Here is a 25,164-nt window from a genome sequence, read left to right on the forward strand (position 1 = left end):
GATTTAATATTTCCTGCATGCCACCATTCATGTGTACAGAATTAATGTTGGAAGACAAGTTTTCTTCTATCTCTGGATTTTTTCCACACATTTGAAAAGTCGGACAATTCAAAATCCCAGCTGGTGTACAAAATTTCCAAGGAGAGAAGGGCTGTCTATGGACATCAATTGCAGTGACTTGACTGAATGGGCACCATCTCATTTAACTCATTATCCCTGGACCGCCCATTTTCATATACTTCATCATACATACAAGACTACATCAATGTTTCTGTCTCTTAAAAAAAACAATAGTAATACACTATATTCCTTTAACCTTAACATCTGTGCTGGATACTTATTTTTTCCAAAATAGTAAACATTATTAAAAGTGATATTTTTCAAAAATAGTAAACATTAGTAAAAGTGATATTTGAGGTCCGTCTCTTGCCGGACACATTACCCAACTCACTAGAGCAAGGAATGTTGTAGGTGTCATCTGCTAGAGAGATACATTTGGTGGGACCTAGAAGGGCCTTCTCTGTGATTGCTCCCTCTCTCCAACAGTGTTTCCCAAACTTGGCTATTTTAAGATGCATGGACTTCAACTCCCAGAATTCCCCAACCAGTATGCCTGGTTGAGGAATTCTGGGAGTTGAAGTCCATACATCTTAAAATAGCCAAGTTTGGGAAACCCTGCTCTAGAACATCATTCCCCCACACATTAGACTGTTTCCCACTCTAACACTCTTGGAAAACGCTGAAGACATGGTTCTGTCAGTGGACCTGGGGAACCTAGAACCTAGATGGAGCCCATTAAGTTTGTATGAATGTGTGTTGTCGGGTGTTATTTTACTAATTTATTTTTCTTGTTTTTTTCTATGGTTTTTATATCCATGTAAGCCTCCTTGAGTCACCATGTGTGAGCAGGCGGCAATATATATTTTCTAAAATAAAACAAAATTCCATCTTTAGTCTGTCTTTGATTAGGACTAACCATACTCGGCTTTCATTGAGTTGTACTTTTATTTTTTCAAATGCTCCTCCCTTTCAAAAACTTCAGAAAATCCCCAGAATTTATGCTGCCTAACTCTTAGAGGAAGGATATTTTGGCTATTGGAATTTGAAAAATAGAAGATAATTTGGTAATTGGTTATATTATTACTGTAATGAAAATTACCAAATTTCACCTAATTTAGTAACTTGCCTTTGTTTTTGTCCAGCTTATAAGAGGATAGGAAGTACGAGTCTCACATCTAGAGGTTTAGTGCATTTTGCATGTACAATTAATGGAATAATATCAATATTTCCTATTAAAACATTGTCAGCACATTGTGGACAGAAGTATTAGCCATTCAAAAGTATTGTTTAATCTTCTGTCAAGTATTCTAATTACTGAGGATAATAATTTACTAAAGGTGGTTATGGTGCTTTAAAGTTAATGTGGATATGCTTAAATGTAGAAATGTCCAGCCTATAGAATCAGAACTTCTGACACCAGCTTATGACACCATTACCTTCTCTTTATTTCCTTCCCATCTCTAAAGTGTCACCCAGGTGATCTTTCAATTAATGTACACATTCTTATGGCCTTTAACAAAGCTTCTTTTAAATAGAATACACACATTTCAAAGGAAAGCAGACTTGCAGATCAACTTTAAGAAAATCCTCAGTGACATTGATTTGAAAAGTATTGATTACACAGATTACAAATGCTAAGTAAGAGACTTCAGAGGGTCACAGATTTTATTGCCACTTGATGGGTTGACAATTTTCAACAATATTTTTATTTTGTACTTTGAGTGTCATTACAGTTCAGATTTACTTGTCTCAGTCATACAGAGAACTGAACAAAAGCATTTGCCATGCTGTAGTTTTGTGCATAGAAATCTGGTCAGAAATGGCTGGAACTGGCAGAAAGGTAACTTTACAGTTACCAAGTTGCATATACGTATGCTAGTATTGTAAGGCTCTTCCATTATAGCTGCCTGAATCTCTAGCCATTTTATTGTAGCAAGCAGAACAATATTGGTGTGCATGTGTGAAAAGAAGGAGAGGTAATGCACAGTCTTTTAGGTCTAAGTAGTATGTTTCAGGCCAGTGCAGTGTCCTGTTCTCAGGTCTTTGCAGGCATATTCATGAGTTTTTGAGCAAAAGAAAAATATCTGACTTGGACACATGATTGGCACAAAAATTCATACTTAAAACAGCTTTTGCTCAGTTCTTACCTGCAGTATTACCAAAAGCCTTCAGTTGAGCAGTGGCAATGCTTCTGGAAAACTTAACTGACCCTAGCTGACTTTTCTAGTTGCTACAGCTCTGAAACAAGTCCTTGTATTGCTGATATTTGGGGGAGCAAATACAAGTGCTTTTACTGGAGGTAGGTGTCAAGTTTTTTCTTGATGTTGTCAAAGCTGTCTGCTCCCATGTAGTCAGCCTGACCTTGCTCCCATTTTTCTTTACGTTCTTCTGAGGACATAGCTGGTGGTGATGGTGGCGAATGTGGCATTGCTGCTGCTGAAAGTGACAGGTGGGACACTGCCTCTGTTACCTCTTCCTAAAAAGCAATGAAAGATAAGTGGGAGAAGCACAATTACACACTACAAAAAGGTACAAGCATAAAGTAACCAAGCAGAAGGCAAGAAAACCAATAAGATCCCATGCAAAGCAGCAAGCACCATTTATGCAATTTAAAGAGCTATGAATACATAAATAAAAAGTATCTGAGTCAACGAAATAGCAGACAGGTAGTTATGTTTAAGTTCTTCATACCTCTCTGCAGAAGCCACAAGAGAAAGCCAGTGTATAGACCAAGCCCGACAGCTGCAAATAGTTCATTAGAAAGTTGAAATACAGACAATAGAAAGCATAGCTCAAGAATAGATCAGTATGTTTAGTCACAGGGCTAAGAATATAACTATTGTGTTTTCTGTATATCAAGCCCAAGTAATCAATGTCACATGTCTACTCTGAATGCATAAGAAGGCAGAACCAAGTTATTTTAACTGGCAAGATATGTAAAAACATCAGTAAAAAACCCACAACTTTTGTAGAGTGTTGTAACACAAATTTTAAGACAGTTGGCACAATACCACCCTTCCATTCACCCTCAATTTATCAGAGACAGCAGTTCATAATAGAGAGCAGATGTGCCCCTGCAGGCATCTCTCCATGGTCTGTTTACTGACTGCAATTTACTAGAAATTTTCTCTTAAGACAAATAACTAGATGCCAAGCATACTGTAGGATATGAAATCTTGAGAGTCCTAGGTACATATTCCAATCTGAATCAACATTTAATGAGAATTAATAGAACTGTGTCATTTAAAGTTACTTTTAAAATGCAAGAGTTTTAAATGGTGCCTGCTGGAATTTTAACAGTGCTCTAGGATATGCCTAATCTCTGAAGAAATGGAGAGGAATCATGAATGCTTCAAGGAAATTCTTGAAATCAGCTACATAGATTTACAAAGTATGCAAATCCATTGTAAAGAACCGGCATTAATATCAAACACTTTCAGATTCCTTATAGACTTCTTCAAAGTTCTGTTGGGTGAAAGTAAGTATACAAACATTCTATCTGGGGTAGATAGAATGATAGGAAAGATGGTAGTGGGGAGTGCAGAATACCACTAGTTTTGATGTGCCTGAACTTGCACAAAACATTTGCCTCTATTTTAATGTATATACTTCCTGTCCTGAAGTGCCTTAAAAATTCATTTGGCATTCTTTTCTTCATATTCTAGCACTGAAATGTGGCATATGCTACATATGTTTTGGAAGATACAATCTTATATAGATGATCAGGATGGGAAAAATATTTTTCTGTCTGCATTATTTTTTTGCTTGGTAACATTTCCTATGAGCTTTGGAAAAAATAGTAGATTTTAGGGGCATGTTGGCAGCATTTCAAAGAAGTCATTGCCAACTATAATTAGGATGATAGGGAAGCATGATTTGACTAAAGTGGAGAGATTCGGGAGATAAGGGGTTGTAAATTTATGAGATTTCTTTTCCCTTGAACATTGACTTCTGGAATCTATAACCTCCATTCCTGCTCATACTTTCTGTTGTAGGATAAATACTTCTCATGTTCCTATTCTCCAAATACCTATTTTAACAATCTGGTTAGTAAAGCCATAAATGCAGGCCTGTCCATGTTTGTTTTGGCTACCCCATAACAACAGTCTAGAACTTCAACTATTATTTGGTCTTCTAATAAGAAGCAGATCAATGTGCTGCATTTATGAGGAGCAGACAAAATGTTGCAATACTTATGACTAGTCAGCTCACTAGTTAATGCAGTTGCAAGCTGTTTTTGTAGCAAACATGCTAGCTTCAAACCAACTCAATTCCAAGCCAAAAAAGAAATCTTTTCTACATCCCACATTAAAGTAGAGAATATCCATTTATGAGACATACCGCCTTTACACCAGTAGCTGTATCTTTGATTACACCATGCTGCTGTAATAATGGTAAGATATTTGTGACAAAAGTGTCCCACCACATATTGAGGAACTCTGGATGAATCATTGTGGGATCTTGAGCATCTTCTTTGACACTTTTTGCTTTGGAGTCATACGTATAATTCCATGGTTTCACTCTCCCTAGAAAGTGCACAACTTTAGCATTCATCCCAAACCTGTCAAAAGAAGAGGTCACCTTTATGTGTGGGTAAAATCATAGCACCTTAACATAGGAGTGGATATCCATTATATATAGCTTGAAAGAATAATTGCTTAATAACTGTTTAAAGTTAAATACAATTAAGTTCAATATTTTGTATGGATCTGAATTCTTATGTGTCAGAAAAACATCTTTATTGGCTTTACCATAGCCAGATCTAGTGATGCACAAGACTGAAGTGAAATAATCAAAATCAGTGCCATATGGTTACATCAATTTGCATAATTAATTCAATTTGTTTCTTGTCAGTGAACAGCAAGAAGCTACAAACTGAAGATCACTGAAGTTCATCCCTGAGAAGTGATCAGAAATTCCACCCTGGGTATCAGTAGCTTGATATTTTGAATTACTACTGATATATATATCTTTTTTTTACAACCAAATGCCTACCAACTATCTACCAGACTTTAGACATTGCCTTTTCCTCATTTATTTGTATTATAGAAAATTTGGAAATACTAGCATATCAACAAGTCTTAATAAAGTATCTAAGTGCATAATCCTGAATTCCTTTATTAATTTGATAGACAGCATAATAGAACAAGGAGTGTTTGAAATTGAACATGAAAGGAAACCAGTTCTACAGGATGTCTTAAATATTATATGTGAAAAACAAGTTGATTTGGTGTGTTATTTAATAAAATTAATAATTATTCTAAGCATTGTTTATTTTGCTTTTCTCCATCTTTTTTTCCTGAGTAAAACGTCCCCCTAAATAAACTATTTTAATCTCTTTGGTATGAAAATATTTTGTTTTAAATTTTGAGTTCATACCTATTTCTGTTAAATACATTTTCCATATTTAAAAAGCATTCAATGTGACCATAACAAAATTTAAGCTCATTCCAGGAGCTGTTGCATTTGGCAGAGTTGATTACCCTGCTCTAATGGCATGCTAGTATCAGGCATGGCCAGGCTTAAAATTTGGGTAGGACTGAGAAGGAATCTGGTCAGATTTTCATTTTTTAAAACTATGATGTACCTATTTATGAGCTTATATTTTATTTGTACTTTGTTCCCTACTTCAAAGAGGAAGAAACTCCTGCTATAACATTTCAACAATTACAGCCAGAATGCCGCAAGAACTACAAGAATGGAACTGGAGATCTTCATGTAGCGCGACCTGAATGTAGGATTCTTTGTAGTATACTTCATGTTGTAAGAGGAGCTGCTTGCAATCACAATTACATCACAATTCCATTCACTAAGCCAGACACTCTTTCCACCAGCCACTGAGTACAATGTATTCATTCCAGTTTGCATGAAGATCCCAAAATAAGGGCACTAATTTTAACCTAACAGCATCTCATGACACTCGGATCATAAGACACAGTTAGTTAAACCTTAATCAATGAAAACACTGCTTATATCAGCTGCTCTATTAAATTCGTCATCATTCAACGTTGCCTAGGGACTTGTTCCTACAACTGCACACTTGCTTCTGGATCTTCCAAGTGGCAGAATTTAAAGAGATTTGGCTTTCCCTGAGATGTAACTCAGTAACCTGAGTACTTCAGAAATGAACATACTACCAAGGTAGGTTATACCAGGGAAAAAAGTAAGGCATTGCCATAATCTCAATTTTGTGGCACCAAGACCACCGTGAGATTGTGCCATTGAAATCCAAAGATTAAAGTATTTTTTAAAAGTTTCAGCTAGAACATGGGACAAAAATAGGACTGATAAAGCATTTGACCTTTAGTCTTAAGGATCCCTTTTCATAAGTGAAATGAATAACATAAGCAAACTTCTCTCCTTAAATAGACATACATTGTGGGTTTCCTAACCTTATAAAATTATATATCTATAACTATATAACCCTCTAAGGTACCTCAGGAACTGAGTTTTTTTCATTTTTTAAAATAAATTATGCTTTCGTAGTTCAGGTGCACTGAGTTCTTCTCCGTAATGGCCAATTTTACCAGATCCATGCTGGGCTTCCATTAGTACTGTCCAGTCTTCACCACCACCTCTTCAAGGTGGAGAATTCTACGCAAGCCTCCCTAAAGATCTACTCTTCCAGGACATCTTATACATCAGGATACCTGAAATTCACTAAATCTTTTTCAGCACTCTGAAGTACCACTTGCAGGTCTTTATGTCCTTTGTACTTTTGAAAGGTATTATTGCTTTCAGTCAGTTTTATTCTTTGTCTTTTTAGGGCAGATCCTTAGCACCTTTTTAGGGCAGATCCTTAGCAGTAATCTTTCACAATCTCAGTTGGTACTTTTCGAACAACTCACAAAAATATAAAGAGTGAAGCAACCTTTCCGCTACAATATTCTCTTCTAACACTGTCTTTTAATTGTGTCTTTGGCTGCTCACATAACAGATAGATTAAGTGTCACTATCTCATCTACAGAACGACTCTTTCTTCCAGGATGCTACTGTGAGACAATTCCATTTTTTTATTTCAGCCTGGCATGCCTTCTTCATTTTCTTCTGTTACATAAACATTTGCTGAGGTCAATGTTCTAAAGTCAGTCTTGATCTTGTATTTGTTGAAGACATCTTGCCTACATTCTCCCAGCTTTTAGAGCTGTAGAAAACATAGGTTCATTCTTTACATGAACATCATACTTTTGTCTTTTACAATATAAGATAGTTTTGCTTAGATAAAGTTATTTCTTGTCTTCCAATGACCTTTTAACGGGTGTGGTCTCACCTTTCAGCCTTTCATAATAGACAGATTGAGCTTTGTAATTTATGTATTTATTTAATTTCTATAGCCGCCCTTCTCAGACAAGTGACTCTGGGCAGCAAAAAAATTTATTAGCCAACTTATTGGCTAAACAGGCATGTTTTCTTCTGATCTACACTTACTGTACAAGCACTCTTCTTCTGGGACTCTGGTTTACTGGAGTTGTGCTAGACAACCACAGACTCAATCCTTTATCTTTTCACAGCATTACAGAAAGTTACAACTGTTGGAAACACCATTCATAGATAACCACTCAAAGAACTGTAGTGAATAGTTCTTTTAAATTTTGCTGCCTTATTCTGCTGAGATCAAAGAAAGGAGTGATAACATTAGAGTGATTCTAATCATCTAATTCAGATTATTCATTCTGAAGAAGAAAAAAAACTAAGGTTGGATACAGATGTGTATTACCTATTATAGGACATAAACATGTCAATTGTTTTATTCTCATTTTAGCTGTGGTGGTCCTTGCCTTGCCATCAAGAGCAAGTAGCATAATTCGTCACACTATTTGAGTCTGGAAGCAGTAGTGACACAATGAATATCAAATCATGCATATTTAATAGTTCAGCCTACTCTGTCTGTGTGCATAATCATCTACTTACGCTTTAAATGCTGGGAGGTAGGAATAAATAGAAATGCTGCTTAAGTTATAAATAAATGGGAGATGCTTGCTAATATCTGTAGTTGCCCAACTGCTGAAGAAAGTGTTCAACAGACCCTGGTCCCCACCTGAGGAAGGGAAAGAGGGAGGGAGGGCGAGAGAGAGAGGGGGGGGGGAGAGAGAGAAGGGTGAGTCAAAGAAAAAGCAATGTTTTAAAATGTCTTTAAAAATCAGTTTCAAATATTCTTGACATACTATACATAAAATGAATCCAGAAAATCAGAAATGTGTATGTCTCATCTGCAGTATTAGTTTGGTAGTTTTGTGGAACAAAATTTAACAAGTTTATTAATACAATTTAAAATTCTGTTTGGTAATGAACAAGACAGCTTTCCAAACATTCATAATTCATTAATTGAAGTGAAGATGGATCATCTAATTATTTCAGAAGTATGAATCTGTATTCATGCCAAATAAAGTTTTTGCTGATGGAAATCAGTTTTAAAATTGCTTTACAATGTGTATACCTGTTTTCTCAAATAAAAGATATTACTTTTAAAAACCTGCTTAGTTCTAAAAATGGAACCATTAGAAGCTATGAATATGCCCAATAGTGATGTAAATGATTAAAACTGAACCTTTCAGGGGAGTGATTTTTGTCTTTATTGACCACTGCTATTTATCAGTTGTTTTTCTCAATGAAGGACGTGATCATCCATGCACTGACTTCTTCTGCAAGCATCAATGACTCATCATGAATTAATATTTAAGGCTTCCAAGCTCTTGGCATCTTATCCAGAACACTAGCTTCAGGGAGCCCAGATGGGATTGCATATATCAATCTACATTCTTTCAAATTATTTTGTAAGGCGACAGACAATCATTCAGGACAAGGAACCGCTTATGTTGCTTATCTCAGTTTAGCAAACAGAATAGTGAACAATAGAGTGACAACAACATTTTAGAAGCAGCCTAGCTTCTTGGATTGATCTACAAAAATTAAGAGTAGGGACTTTTCACTTAAATACTTTGCAAAGTTATTTATTCAATAAGGATTAAAGACTGCTATTGATACAGATACATCAAAACTTAGTAGACCACGGTAAGTTTTGGTTGGATCTACCAGAGAGTCAAGATCAAATATGATTCACATATGAAATCTGGTACATTTGATTTATATAATTTCTACCTTTAAAATAGAGTTATCTTATTCATTTTACAAGTCAGAGTAAGATTAGGAATATTCTTTCCACAGTCCTAAGCATACAGCTGGAACACATTACAACATTGGGTCTGAGTGCATCTGAAACTCTTTGTAATTTCAAGCTTGGCAATTCTAGTTGCTATACTAATTTAAGATTCAGGGCATATTGAACATATAATAGAAAAGACCCAAACACTTAACACATTTCTAAGGAAATGGCATCTCTGTTTCAATTTCTGACAGAAGAAAGAGTTGTCTGAAATTTGTTCTCTGTATACCATGGTTATTGCCAAAACATACCTCTTGGTAATATTTTTAAGTGAAATTCAATATACTTGCACTCTGGGATAAATGTCAAAATAAACTTAGGGAATAGCCAAGGAAGGTAATATTAAGATAATATAATCAGAGGGAACACAAGACTTCTATTTGTGTTTTGCTTGAGACAGGAGCCATGCAATCTTAATTGTTAATGTAAGCCATCTAGTATCTTTGCCAGTTTAACTAGTGCCAATACTCATTAATTAAGTCACATGAAAAAAACCAAGAGTAATTTAGGACTTTTAAATAACAAAAAAGCAGCTCAAAAATACAGTCCTAAATAACTCTTGTTATTTCATAGACTTTGTTTTCCATTTTGCACTCCATGTTAAAAGAGGTACAAATAAATCTACTGAAAAGCAACAAAATTTAGGCAACAAAGCAACAAAGAAGACAGCTTCTTTGGAAATTTGGAAGTTAGTTTCTACCAACTAACACAAGCAACTCCTAAAGTTAGAAAGCAGTAGGTTTAGTTCACATGAATGAAGCTTTAGAATGTGGATACTCATATGGGGGAAGGGAAGGGAAGAATTTTCCAGTGATAAACTATCTGCAGTAATGTAACCTAATTTTCACGCATATTTTAGCAGAGGGAACACACCAGTACAAGTGTGAATAATACCAAAAATATGTCCATTCATTATACATCTATGCAATGTTTTCATCTCCTTTTACAATTCAATATAGTTCCTCTAAAAAGCATCTTCCACATAATTTTCAGCACAAACATTCCCCCAGAAGGGAATTTCACATTAGGAGCAATTATAGCCAAGCAAGTAATAAATAAAGATCCTGTTCTACAGAGATAACAAACCTTTGTCTCATGGACCATTTATGGATCATTTCCAAAATACAGAAAAACACATAGAGTCAGAATCTAAAATAACAGAGTTGGAAAGGACTTGGAAGTCTTCTAGCCCAACCCTTTGCTCAAGTAGGAAAGCCTACTTCACTATTTCAGACAAATGGTTGTCCAATCTCTTCTTAATAAACTCCAGTATCCACAACGTCTGGAGATAACCAGTTCCACTGATTAATTGTGCTGTCAGGAAATTTCTGCTTAGTCCTAGTTTAGGTCTCCTTTTGATTATTGCTTTTTTTCTGCCTTTAGGTGCTTTTGTGGCAGCTCCTCAAATATTTGAAAATTGCTAGTCCTTTTCACCTGATCAGACATACCCAATTGCTACAACTGTTTTTCATATTTTTTAGCCTCCAGTTCCCTAATCATCTTTGTTGTTCTCTGCATTCTTTCTAGAGTCTCAACATCTTTTTTATATCGTGATCAAAACGATGCAATATTCCAAGTGTGGTCTTACTAAGGCATTATAAAGTGAATCATGTGATCTTGATTCTAATCCTCAATGATTCTAACCCTAGGACTCTGTGCCTTTTTGGGCAGCTGCAGCACACTGCTGGCTCATATTTAAATGATTGTCCACTAGGACACAAAGATCCTGCTTGCAGTTATTATTGAGCCAGGAATCACCTATTCTATATCTGTGCATTTGGTTTTTTCTTGCCTGCATGTGGAACCTTACTTTTTTTAACCATTGAATTTCATTGTTCAAGACTGTTCAGAGCCTTCTGTATCTTCTGAAATATTGGCTATTCCTGGCAGCTTAGTGTCATCTGCAAATTTGACGAGTTTCCTTTCTATCTGCTCATCAAAATAATTGATGGAGATATTGAAGGGCATAAGATACAGCCTTGGGTTACCCCACTATATTCTTGTCTCCATGTAGGTACAGTTCAATTAAGGATTAAATGTTGAATGCAGTTGGTCAGCCAATTACTAATTCATCTATGGTAATGCTGTCTAACCCACATTTTTCTATCTTATCAAGCAATGGATTGTGGTCTACTTTATCAAGTGCTTCCAAAGTCTAAGTAAATTATATCCACAGCATTTCACTGGTCCACTTATTTTGTTACATTGTCAAAAATGCAATAAGATTTGTCTGGCATGATCTGTTTTTGACAAACCTCTAGGTGTTCGCAGATTTGTTGCTTGATTATCTTTTTCAGAATCTTCCCAGGTATTGATGTCAGGCTGATAGGTCTGTAGTTTCCTGGATCCATTATTTTTTCCTTTTTTAAAGAAGGGAACTACATCAGCCTGTCTTTGCACTGAAAAAGGTCTGTTTCTAGATTTTTAAAACCTGCTTTTATTATAGTTATAAATAATTCAGGGTGGCTAACATATCTAATACTCCGTCCCACTCCTATTTTCCTCCCAAGACCACCCTGTGGGGGTGGTTGGGCTGAGAGTGAATGATTGGCCCAAAGTAACTCAGCTGGCCTTCATGCCTAAAACAGGACCAGAACTCAGAGTCTTGGTTTCTAGCCTGGTGCCTTAATCACCAGACCAAACTGGACGTTATTCAATTTTAACTTATATTTTATTATAAATCTTATTATAATTTTTACTATGTTTATGACTTCTTATTCAGAAAAATAGCATTTATTTATTAAATTCATTTGCCACTATTCTTGCCAACAGGTGCCTGCAGGTAGCTTACAACAGAAAAACAGTTTCCTAATTCTCTGCAAAGAAAATCAAGCTAAGTGTCCCTTGAGCCAATATTGTACAAATTGACTTCCTGCAATCTGTACATACTACAGCTCCAAACAACATGGTCAGCAGTGATGGGAGTCATAATAGAAACAATACTACTGTAGCTTTTTTCAAGTTAGGCCCTTGCTTTCTGAATGTAAAAGATTGTGGCCTAATTGTAGAGATGAAAAGCCCAAAAAGCCCAAGGAGAAAATCATTCTCCTTCAGGCAGAGGATTATTGAAACAAATAGAGAAACAGGCCGAAATGTTACAGTACATTCTCACTTTCTATCTGCAATTATTTTCTTCTAGATTCTAGCTGGCCATGCCCTTCTTTTCGGCAGCGGTAGCTGCAAAGGACCAAGTAAAGTATTGTTGCATAAGTGAGTCTTTTCTAGTGAGTCAGGCCAATCTTCTTTGGAATTCAAGGGGGGGAGGGGGAGAGAATTGTCTTTTTAAAATCCACTGCAGCTGAAAGGTCCCCTTTGCAGGATTGTATTCAAGCAGTAGCTAGAAGCAAAGGGGTTTCTACATGGATGCGGGAACCAGTCTTAATGAGTTAAATGGCCTCTTCAAACTCTTGATGCTAGGAATGTTCTCATTAAGTCTTCCTTTAAGAAAGATCAATAGCAGTGTGCATTGATATTGTTGCCAAATGGATGTTGTGGTTCATTATGCATTTATCTAACCATGTTATTGTGGCTTGAAAAATAACACTGGTCTGTTATTTTTCTAGAAGAAGCAGAACACACTGCCCTATTCTATATGCCATTAGGTCTGTTGAAAGACAATCTATTTGCAGTTCTTATTGTAATCATATACACACAGCTGATTTATTGACAGATTACCCACTTCCTTTTTACTCCACTTTTAGGAAATCTTATTAATGTTTCATACATTCAGGTCCATTGAAATAAAACCCCATCTACTGAAAGCTTCAGAAGTACTCCGTTCTACAAGCATTACACATTTGTTGCAGGTTTGTTCTGAATAATCTGATTTAACAGAAACCCAGCCTTTAAATAAAAGATTTCCCCATCATCCAGATAAAATGAGATACGCACCATCAAAGCTGCCTTTCTCTGTGGCAAGTTGTAACAGCTGATTGAATGTTTCAATGGAAGGCCTATAGACAAAAACTCCTGAATTGAAACAGTCAGGCCAACCTGGATCTGGGGCTGCAGAAAGTTCTTCTCTTTCAAAAAGTTCATCGATGTTTGACAAGACCTAATAGGGAAGAAATGGTTCGCAGGTACAAGTGAATCATTCACCAGCAAAAGGAATGGTAATTTCCTCTGAGATACATTGTTATGACATTATTTAGATCTACTAATGTTGATAAGTTTTTTTTTTCTGGAAGCAAAATTAATTGAATGCATTTCAATTCAAAATCCATGCTGCATTTTCCTTCCCCATTTTAAAGTTGTTCGGAAGAATCCTGTCTATATGACAAAGATAAGACTAGGACTAGGCATTCTAGATAATGGCTATATTTCTATATCTAGCACTACCCCAGAATTCTGGTGCAGTCTGACTTTTTCCTTAAATGACTACCTATTTATCGACAGGGCAATTAGATGCATAGAAAAATAGATGCTTTTAATGCACTGGATGAAGCCGTAATTTGCTGTAGCAAAGTATCCAGTTTCTTACATATCTCTATTTATTTAGTGTATGACATAGAGTAAATGGATAGTAGTAGTAAAATATATATATAAAAGGAACACATAATACTATGGTACACATATGATGGAAATATGTAGTCAATTTTGTAAGGTATGAGGAATTGTACGTTTTATATAAGGTATAGGTTATTCTTTAAAATACTTTGGTTCATGAGAATGGAATAAATATTCTTTATATTAATACTACATATGTCTGAAGTGGTGCAAATCAAAAGCATTTCATTGACTCACTATGTGCCATATAAATTACTATTTCTTAACATGAACTAAAAACAAACACAACTAAAAGGGATTATCAGCAGCAAGAAAGACATACCATTGTATCTGCATCCATAAACACACACTTTGAATACTGTGTTAGTTCCCAGCAGTGGAGTTTTGTCAAAGTAACACCAAGTTCAGGCCTTTTCAATAGTGCAAGATGGGCTGAATCACCACTGTCCAAAACATCCACCAGCTTCACTTCATCAAAGACCTTTTCTAAGACTGTCCTATTGAAAGGAATGGTCATGGTTTACATCAATACTCAATGCCACTCACGCTCATCCATTAACTGTCTACACTATCCCTAGAACCTGTGAGAAAGCAGACTCCTATATCATATTTCTGCAAGAGCCTATAGGAATTTCCTTAAAATAGACTCTCCTGACAGCAACTGTATATTTCAAACTTAAAGTGTACAGGAATGCAGACTTGAGATAATGCACTTGAAAGGTGGTGGATTAGTAGTACTGACAGGCTCTCAGAGCTACACAAACAGATGGGTCAAAAAGACCTACACTCTTGATAAGTCAACTGGCTATTTTAAACTAAAGAATTATGAAGCTTTTAGCATTTATGAAATGATTTTTGGGCAGTAGCCAAGAATATACTAAGGTTGCAGAACATACCTAGAAAAAACTGATAAGGTTTGAAAATTCTCAAAATTATTAACAATAACCAATCATTGTTATTCTCATTGATAATGATTTAGCATTTGCAAAAATAGAAAAACAATAGAGATGCAACCACAGAGCAGGAGCAGGAACAGGAAACAGTAGTGGTGGCTCTAAATTCTACCAACAAAATTTATCTTATTTTGAAATTTCTAGTTAGCTGAGTTTTCACTGAAACAAGAATAATAGCTTTTTTGAAGTTTTAAATCTAAAATATTGAATTATTAAATCACCTCTTAAAATGTAGGGGTCTAAAAAGCTCTAACAGTGTAATAGTATGATGTACAGAGATCTTTTTTATACTACCGCTCTCTTCTCTGTTATTCAATACAAAAGCAACAGTCCTGGGCAACAGGCAATACTTCCTCTCTACCAGTTTTACCCTAGATTCTAGGATTCATGGTTGTGCAAGAAGAATCTAGAAGACTTACTGTCACTTCCCTACAGATAACTGTTTCCTTTCTAGCTAATAGATGACTTTTGTCCAACCGCCCATGAAACGTATGCTGAAGATGCTTAATTATTAAAATTCTGGCATAATTTTTGCCTTTAAAGATTCTCCTGGAACTGAAGGTATTTCTACCAAAGATATTTATTTAGACTGGGAGTGAAGAGTAAGTTCTTCGTAAAGTTCCATTTATGTAAAACTTTAAACAAACTTAAACACCCTGCCCTCCATCTTGCATAACATTTGATACAATTGCTAAAGATTTAGCACAGGAAGCCACAAATCTCACTATGTAAATATTTGAGTAAGCTTGAAGATGTAGTGAAGTTTCTCATATCCTTAGCAAGACATTTAGAATTCAGGCTACAAATTAAATTAGCCTTAAATTAGGAAATAACTATAACTATATAACTATAACTAATTAAATCTGCTAACACATGAACACTACCTTAGTTGTCCATAAATAGACTTGTCTTTCCTGTTTACACTAAGAGTAAGCAGTATGATGTCTCATCTTTATAAACATCCCCAGTTGCTAAAATCTTGGTCCTGCATTATTTTCAACATCCATTCTTATGAAGCAAAAATCTTTCAACTACATTCAGTTAAAGGGCAACCCCAATGTCAGCATATGGATTGTTTGCATAGAATCAACTTGTCTTCTCTTCCTCCAGCACAATACCCCTTTCTCTTTACTCCAGTCTCTAGACAACCCTAAAGGCAAATGGCCTTCAATGGCAATTTCCAATGAATGTAGAAATTAAGAGCCAAAAGAAAAAAAGCTGTAAATATACCCATCAATTCTCTACTTAAGGATGGTTAGAAAGAAATAATAGTTCTGGGCAGGTTCGGGTTTATTACTTTACAAATAAAATTTCAATGGGAACTATAAGACACTGCTTGTTCCAGTTAAGTGAAAAAGAAAATATTACTTCCGCTATGAAATAACTATTCACATTATTTCTACATCTGATTTATCTTAACAAAAGATGGTCTAGCTATGCTCTGAAGGGAAAATTCACCCAGCTGCATCTATTTTTAACTAAGCTCCCACTTGACCTTCGGATGCACATTTTCACTGGGGCTGGATGGCCACAGTGCATCAGGCAACTCACCTCATTGCATCAGATACATGGGGAGTGATCAATACTGTCAACTTCCTTGTTGTTCTGTAATTCCGTAGCGATGATCCAAGGACGAGTGCTCCTTTTACATAGGAATCATTTGTGGCTAGTGTCACAAAAGACTGGTCTTAAGGAAAAGAGACACACATTTCATTAATATGGAAAAGACCAGTCATTGCCCATAGTGTATTCTTAGGCACCCATCACCTATCACTCTGTTTTATTCTGGCAGTAGTTCCAGAAAGACAGAATTTAAACTTTTAGGCTAAAAAGAATTATTGTACTTATACAAGTAGTCCTTGACTTACAATCACAACTGGGACTGGAATTTCCATAAGGGGTTGCTGTCCTAAGTTGAATCAGACAATTTTATGACAATTTTTACAGTAAAATAAATCACTTTGGATATTAAGTGAATCACGTGGCTGTTAAGCAAATAATGCAGCCATTAAGTGAATCCAGCCCCCCCACTGACAAAAAAGGTTGCAATTTGCGATCACATGCTGCAACCAGTCGTAAACATGAACTAGTTGCCAAGTGCCTGAATTGTGATCACATGATTGCAGGGGTGGTGCTATAGTCCTAAATCTGTGTACAAGTTGTAAGTTACTTTTTCTGAGACCATCTTCGAATGCTTGTCAGTCATAAGTCGAGGACTTCAGTATCTATATATCCAAACAGCAATCAAATGACTGCAAGATGGGTGGCTATATAAATATTACAAATAAATAAAACATTTTTTGAGATCATAAAATAAAATATTGCCTTTCTACGGGCTTCCAAGAAGCTTTTGGCTGATCAGTTTAGGAACATACTAGATCAGAGAAGATGAAGGTAACCTGACATTTTGCCACTCTCTTTTGGCTTTGGCAATACATCTGGAGCTGATAATTACTAGATCAAATAAAATATTATGTTTTTTTTTTATGTTTTTGAATTTCTATACCGCCCTTCTCCCTGAGGACTCAGGGCGGTGTACAGCCAGAATTAAAAAACATGCAGTACAAATATTAAAAAACAATTAAAAGATATATAAATTTGGCCCAATTAAAACTCAGTTAATAAACATTCATTCATCTGCAATGTTTAATTGATATTAATTTTTGTAGGTCCCATCTATTAGAGAAGTACAACTAGTGTGACCACGAAAAACAGTCTTCTTTATAGAATGTTATTACCTCAAAGATAATAAGCCCCCGTGATACTTTTCTGAAAGGCCTTGAAGACATGGTTCTGTCAGCGGACCTGGGGACCCCTGGTTGGTGGAGAGCCAATCAAGTGGCTGGCTTGATTGCTGCCATACGAAGTGGAGTGGGATGGGTACTGTACTGTATTATGAATTTTTAATTTTGTAAACCGGCCAAAGTCCTTGGTTTATATAAAATATGTTAATTAAATATATAATTAAAAAAATAAAATACTCATGCATATCGTGATGCAATTGATATCTACAATTACCCAACCAATAATGCTAGAACATGCATGTTGAAAAGTTCTTCCTGCAGGATAGGACCAAATACCATCCACTGGTAGTAATTTAATCCTAACATTTAATTTTCTTTCCTGTCCTACCTGTGGCAATAGATTAATGTAGGAGTAAACAATAAAATATATAATCCTGAACAGAAAACATTCAAAGGGACATGCTGTCCATACGTTATTGGATACCATGTCCCTTTTTGTTGTTGTTGTTGCAGGGTTATACTTTTGTGGAGATGAAACTATCAAACTTCATATCATCTGGAAATAGGAAACTTCTGTGTCAGTTAAATTATTAGGAAATGTGTTTAGCAATTCAAATTTTGCAAGATACACTGGCTGTCACAAGTTTAAATTATACATACCAAATGGATTTCTAATTAAATGCATTGTTTGCTACTTTTGCATGGGATTCAACTTAGTGGGTTGTAGTAGAAATGGCTCAGAACTTCCCACCCATGTAGTTCTAAAATAAAGTTTCTACAAATTCATTAATTTCTCTCCATGAAATACATTATCTAAACATTTTTCAGGCAGGTTAGAGCAGACCAGCCTAGTTTACCTTATGCCCTCCTTAGGCAATGACATGTTTATACGTATCCAATTTTGCAACGGAATATCAAAACGGGTTCTTTGATCATCTGTGTCCTGAGATGTCTATCACAAGCAGGCTGATAAACTCAACAGTGTATTTTAATTCCTTATGCATAAAATCATTACTTAAATATATTTATACAACTACTACGCCTGTCCAATTGTAGTGGTTGCATGCCCAGGAATGGGTTTGGAGTGTACATATTTTTTTTTCCATTGTAAGCTTCCATAATCAATTGCTCTGTTGGCTGAAAAGAAAATATTTGAAGATGATGCAACGGTGGTAAGGGAAAAAAGACTTTTTACATGTCTCAGTAATATATCCTTATTGTATCAGCTAATCTGTTTGAGACAAAGAATCTAAAATAGCTTAGCTATTTTACTTAGCTATCTACCCAGTGGTGAAATCCAATTTTTTTTACTACCAGTTCTGTGGGCATGGCTTGGTGGGCATGGCTTGGTAGGCATGGCAGTGGAAGGATACTGCAAAATCTCCATTCCCAGCCCACTCTAGGGGAAGAATATTGCAAAATCTCCATTCCAACCTACTCTGGGCCAGCCAGAGGTGGTATTTGCCAGTTCTCCGAACTATTCAAAATTTCTGCTACCGCTACCAGTTCTCTGAACTACTCAAAATTTCCACTACCGGTTCTCCAGAATCTGTCAGAACCAGATTTCACTCCTGCATCTACCTGGTAAGCAAGTCATATTACATCTGGAAATTATTATTTAGAGCTATCGTAGGCAGCCTAACCTGGAGATATTTCTGCTCTATCAGTAGCTAGCAACTGGAATATAGATGAGGCTCAAACCAGCTGATTCAGTGTTATCATTAGTTGCATGCAAAAGTCTTCTCCTTCAATCTGAAAACCTAGCTAGAATTTGTGTTTAAATTAGAGTCTAGCTAATGTTCTTTCTAACTGTTGAAAGTTAAAGTGTGATAAACTGGCACTTGTAGCCTGTAATTATCATTTAGGAAGGAATGAACAGCCAGTCTGGTACAATGATTAAGGTGTTGGCCTAGAAACCAGGAAGCTCTGAGTTCTACTCTTACCTTAGGCATGAAAGCTGGCTGTGTAACTTTGGGCCAATCACTCTCTCTCAACGCAACTTACCTTAATATATTGTTGTGGGGAAAATACGAGGAAGAAATATTAGATATGTTTGCTGCCTTGTGTTATTTATAAATGAATAAAGGTGAGATAAAACTCAAATAAATACATGTTATTTGCTCCTTACTAAAGAAAGGTAAACTGAATATTAATTCCAAATTGGTAATGTTTAGTATTCAATGGTTTTTTTTTTTAATTATTCAAGGTCAATGTTACTCAAAAACTTCATGCAATTGTGTAAATGTTTATAAAATGATTTTGTAGAATCAATCAATCTTTTATTTTGGTCAAGGACCAATATAAAAACAAGAACAAAAGCAAAAGCAGAAACAATCTAACGACGTTACTATATAGTAAATATTGATTTTTATTAATATCAATGACAATTTTATAAACATAAGATATAAAGATGATTGTACTAATATCATGTTTTATCTAAATCAGTATTACTCTACAGGTTGAGTATGGATTATGGATTATATATGATTATGTTGAAAGAACAAACTAATACAACAATGCAATACAGCTCAGATCACTAATATGTTTTTGAAGATAATTTAACAAAATGCACATTTTATGAAATTTGCTGGCATAAATTAAGTGTTCAATTGCTTCTATGGATTTATCAGCATACACAAATTCACAACAGGAAATAGTGAGAAAATCTGATGTAATCCAGCATCTAGCAAGCTCTTATATTTCTGAATATATATATATACTAAACTATCAGACCATTTAATATTGAGGATTATTGTGTACATAATTACTGTACACATAATCCAAAATATTTTTCCAACTTAATGTTTCTAAAGCTGCTTTATTCCTAAGGGATTTTTTTATCCCAAAGGTCATTCATAAAATCAGTTTCTTCTTTGAGAAGATGTGGGTTAAGGCAAACTTATCAATATAAACTTAAGAATATTACTCAAAAGTGTTGATTACTTACATCACTTTATTGTAACACCACAATAACAGGTTTTAAGTTCAATTTCCATTTATTGCTATAATTCTACACAGATTTTGGAAAAATCAAGAGAAAACATAATTTAGTTGAAACTCAAGGCTATCTTAACATTGACCATTACAGTCACTTGTGCCTTTTACCGTCAGGCCCAAGCCCGAAGATGACACAGTGAAATCCAAGCTAGTCCAATACTTTATTTGCTCACATCTAATAGACAACATCACACCAGGCTAAAGCTACAATCGTCTAACATAATAGATATATCCTAAGAGATTCTAGAGTGTGGCTTTTAATTTTTTCCTCCCCAAACCTCCTGGACTGCTCAGACTCTTATTTTGGGCTTCTCATTGGAATGTCCTATCTCCTCCATGGGAAACTGCAGTGCTCCTGCTGAGATCCCTCTCCCCTCCCCAATTCCTTTTCTAGTTGCACCTTCCATCACACTAACCTCCAGAGAGGTTAGGCTATATTGTACAATAGCCATGCACAATGTCTCAAGACACCCTTTTTTCAGCAGGTGGAAGAACTTGGCTGACCTTGTCTGGAAAGCAGGGTCAGACTTGATTAGTATTTGGATGGAAGACCACTGGGTAATTTTATGCCTCTAGGTTGAACCAGGGTACCAAAACACAACATGTGACAAAGCAATGTCAAGTTTACTGTAGTAGGAAAACTACATGGACATGTCCATTAAATCATCAGAAGCTCAAGGTAATTTTTTTTTTAATAAAGCACCCTTACAATTATGCTTCAATTTAGAAAATGAAGAAGTGCTTCAAAAATATTTAATCCCTGTCACCTGGAGTTAAATGGATTGGGCACCAATAATGAAAAGACCATTGCATTTTTTTTTTTTTTACAAAGTCTGCTTCCCAAAGCATACAGTACAAGATCATCTAGACTATATCCTGACTCAGCACAAGGCAGCACACATGCCTGAAACCAAGTCTTATAATTTATGCATAGAAGCATTCCAGAGTTGAATTGGTTTATGGCCAGGGGAAGTTAGGGTTGATATTAAGAATGGATGAATGCAGAAGGCAAGCCCTTATTCATGCGAATAAAGTAAAAAAAAAATGCCCAGGCCTTCGCTTAGTGAATGCTTTATGATAGTGATTAGATAGGTAAAAATCTTAACAGCTTGCATTGGTCAATAGGCTAAAATCTCAAGGTAGAGCTACCTGTGGCAGAACAAAGGTACATATAAACATTTAGCACATTAATGTGAGATATTACAGGCATACCTATCCAAGATTTTCAATTGTTTTCCAAGATAGCAGAGCCAGTAAAGGCTAAGCTTTTACAGAACAATCACAAGAAAGGCTCACATTTGGTGGAAAGAAACCCCAGTACCCACAGTAACTATTCCTCAAATCTTTGGGAATATGTTATCATCTACATAACCTGCGTAGCTGGCATTGTGGGTTGGAAGAAAGTTCTTCTGACTGAATAGTTAATTTAAAACAGTAGATTCCTACTTCCCATTCAGTTCTTTGGGCTCCTCAGCAACCCACTTGTGCACCAACTTGAAAGCGAACAAGCCACAGGCTTAAATGTGTTATTATTAATAATTCTCCACGGTTCTGTGGTGAGGTTCCCAACATGTTTTGACCACAGCCATTCTTCACATTTTGAAAACACGTTCAGGCTCCAGGCTTCCTCAAATTGGTATTGTACTAGATTGAGATAGTGATTGTGTTAAACTGTTAAAAGTATCAAATTTAAAAATTAATATTCCGGTTACTTCCCCATGGAATTGACAGACTGTTCCTTATTACTTCTACTTACCATTGCCATCTTTGGGGAGCAGGTGGATAGCCACCAAACTTATTTCTTGACAAAGTTTATGCAGCCGATTGATAGCCCACAGCTCTGCTTGCAACACTTCCTTTTGCTTTATAATTAACCTCTGGCCACATCGGCGTGGTGGAGCGTCACACCATTGGTCCCCAGGACCACTAGGCTATGAGGCTACAAACAGTGGTTGCAGTATCTGCAGCCCAGATAAGAACACACGAACCGCTAACTGGAAAAGTCTATCATAGAGCAGATTGATACGTTTCAAACATCTAATCTCGGTTACATGGTGTCTCTTCTACCCAATTAGGTATCTATCTATCTATCTATCTATCTATCTATCTATCTATCTATCATCTATCATCAATCAATCAATCTATCTATCTTATCTATCTATCTATCTACCTATCTATCTACCTATCATCAATCAATCAATCAATCAATCTATCTATCATCTATCTATCATCTATCTATCTATCTATCTATCTATCTATCTATCTATCTATCTATCTAATCAGCCCAAAGATAAGAGAGAGAAAAGCTGACCCATCATCGACCAAGCTCACAGAACGGGTCTATCTGTGCCCTACGGATTCGCCCCAGCGGTACAAACAAGGCTGCCGCTTTAAGAGGAGAAGATACGCGCATGATGCGCGCAGCAATGCACAAATTACAAGAGTTTTTCTTTTCCCATTTGGGCACCGGTGCCCGTCACCCGCACGTGCCCAGACCTTGCTCCGAAGATCCTCAAAAGGGAGGCAGCGTACGCTGACTTGCACTCCTTGCACGCTACTCCCTTGTGGTGGTGGGGGGGGGGGACGGGGGACGGACAGGGCTCACGCGCCAGCCTAAAAATAGGAGCCGCCATGCGTAAAACAGGGCAGCCCGAGGTCTCCCGAGGACGAGCGCTCCCGCCAGCCGCCTGGCCCAAGCGAGCGCCGCTTTCTTTTCCTTTCCTTCGCCGGACCAGCAGCCGCCGGGAACGAGGAAGTGCCGCAGCTGCTCCGGCTTGTCAGTCACTTGTGGCTAGATTAGAAGGTAACGCCGGATCCGCGGCGACTGGGCGGAGAAAACCAAACCCCGGAGTGGAAACTCGGGCGGATGTAGGACCGCTCGCTCTCCGCAACTGACGACGAAGCCGTCGCGAAAAGGACGCGCCGCCAGCCTCCTTCCGGAGGGGGAAAACAGAAAGCGTCATTCCGCCTTACCTGCCATGGTGGTGCCGCTCTCAGTTCTGCAACCCAACTCTCCAGCACCCCCTTCCCTCCGACACTCGCTCCCTTTCCGGAGCTCCACCTCTTTATATAGGGCAGGCGGAGCCCAGGGGAAGGGGCGGAGTCTCCAGAAGGAGCCGAAAAGGATATGCCTCCGGGGTTGGGGAGGGGGGGTAGACGAGGGGGCCTGTTGCCTGCGGTGTAACTTCGGAAGGCCGCGGTCTAGCGAGAGCCTTCGGTGGAAGAAGAGACGGTGGCTTGCTTGCTAGCTGAAACGGAAAGGGAAAGCGAAGGCTGCCTCCTAAGGTCATTTTAGGCTGGCAGGGAAAGATCCGAAATCCCTGGAGAAGGGATGCGCTCCAGGAACTTGCCCGGTTGAATGGTACCCGCTATAAAGAGCATTGTAGCTGCGTAGGCTGAGCTGAAGAAGCTTCTTGCATGAGAAGCGAAACGTCTTCAAGGAAAAAAAAAACAAAGAAAGTCCAGTTGAAAAAAAACCAGTTTCCCTCCCTGAATGACCAAGAATCTTAATAGGCGGCACAGTAGAGTAGCTGCTCTGAAAAACAGTGAAAGCAAGACAGGTCCAGAGGTGGGTTTCAGCAGGTTCTGACCAGTTCTGGAAAACCGGTAGTGTAAATTTTAAGTAGTTTGGAAAACCGATAGCAAAAATTCTGACTGGCCCTGCCCCCATCTATTCTCTGCCTCCCAAGTCCCAGCTGATTGGGAGGAAATGGGGATTTTGCAGTAACCTTCCCCTGGAGTGGGGAGGGAATGGAGATTTTACAGTATCCTTCCCCTGCCATGCCCACCAAGCCACACCCACAGAACTGGTAGTAAAAAATTTTGAACCCCACCACTGGACAGGTCCTCCTGTAAAGTCTTGTGGACTGACACAATTTTCTCTAATCTGGGACGACCTAGATGTGTTTGACTACAGCTCCCATGATTCCCAGTTACTAAGTAAATTGGGAGTTGTCCAACAGCCACAGAGGATATTTGTTTGGGGAGGATTCTACTGTTGCAATTTACTTAAAAAAAGATACGGTGAATCTTTTCTAGAAAGATACTAGAAAAGAGTCACAGTCTTCAGTTTATATGGTGTATTAAACCACCAAGTAGTTTGTCTGAGTTTAGTTGTGTGAACTCCATACCATAATTTAATCTGTGTGAACTCCTGGTGATGTGGATTAAGTCCAAAGTGGATGAGTTTGAATCTTTAAAAAAATGCTAGGTAGCTGTGCTGTTTGAGAGATTGCGGGAATTACAGTATGGGATTGCTGAGGCTCTGAATGAAATAAGTGATAACAGAAGGCTCTCTTGAAAAGTTTTATTTATTTTATTTCATCAAGCATGTATTTTATGACAGATACAGGTGTAAACATAAATATATGAAAAGGATACGAATAAAAGAAAACATTAGGATAGGGACAGTAGGCACGCTGGTGCGCTTATGCACGCCCCTTACAGACCTCTTAGGAATGGGGTGAGGTCTACAGTAGACTAAGGTTAAAGTTTTGGGGATTTGGGGAAGAAACCAGTGTTTCTTAAAGTGTTAAAGTGTTGGGTATTTTGCTGGACCACCTCCTAATGATAATCAGTGCACAAAATGTTTCGTCACACACACACAAGCATATCTATATATAATGAACACTTGAGTTTGAAGAAGCAGGATAGAAAGAGTATTGGAGTTTTTGAATCTTGATACTGCAGAAGACTGCTGAGAATATCATGGATAGTCAAGGAAACAGAATGTTGAACAAAT

The 25,164-nt window shown here is 37.1% G+C and overlaps 1 protein-coding gene across 5 annotated transcripts; it reads right to left on the minus strand.

Moving 5' to 3' along the window:
* Positions 1 to 1,711: 1,711 nt before the first annotated feature.
* GYG1 (glycogenin 1) lies at positions 1,712 to 23,684 on the minus strand. 5 transcript variants are annotated; one of them, XM_034439272.3, is made up of 9 exons: positions 23,397 to 23,652; positions 16,234 to 16,369; positions 14,052 to 14,226; positions 13,115 to 13,277; positions 11,479 to 11,583; positions 7,972 to 8,098; positions 4,402 to 4,621; positions 2,752 to 2,802; positions 1,712 to 2,536 (listed from the first exon to the last, which is right to left on the minus strand). In XM_034439272.3, exons 1-9 carry the CDS (start codon positions 23,401 to 23,403, stop codon positions 2,351 to 2,353), a joined length of 1,170 nt encoding a protein of 389 aa, XP_034295163.1. In that variant the 5' UTR covers positions 23,404 to 23,652; the 3' UTR covers positions 1,712 to 2,350. The 5 variants fall into 5 exon arrangements, with proteins under 5 accessions (XP_034295163.1, XP_087728758.1, XP_034295164.1 ...); XM_087872632.1 differs by lacking the exon at positions 11,479 to 11,583 and having other exon boundaries at positions 23,397 to 23,656; XM_034439273.3 differs by lacking the exon at positions 2,752 to 2,802.
* Between the last annotated feature and the right edge of the window lie 1,480 nt (positions 23,685 to 25,164).

Source organism: Pantherophis guttatus, chromosome 6 (genome assembly GCF_059756535.1).
Source record: "Pantherophis guttatus breed Tessera chromosome 6, ASM5975653v1, whole genome shotgun sequence".
Classification (NCBI taxonomy): Eukaryota; Metazoa; Chordata; class Lepidosauria; order Squamata; family Colubridae; genus Pantherophis; species Pantherophis guttatus.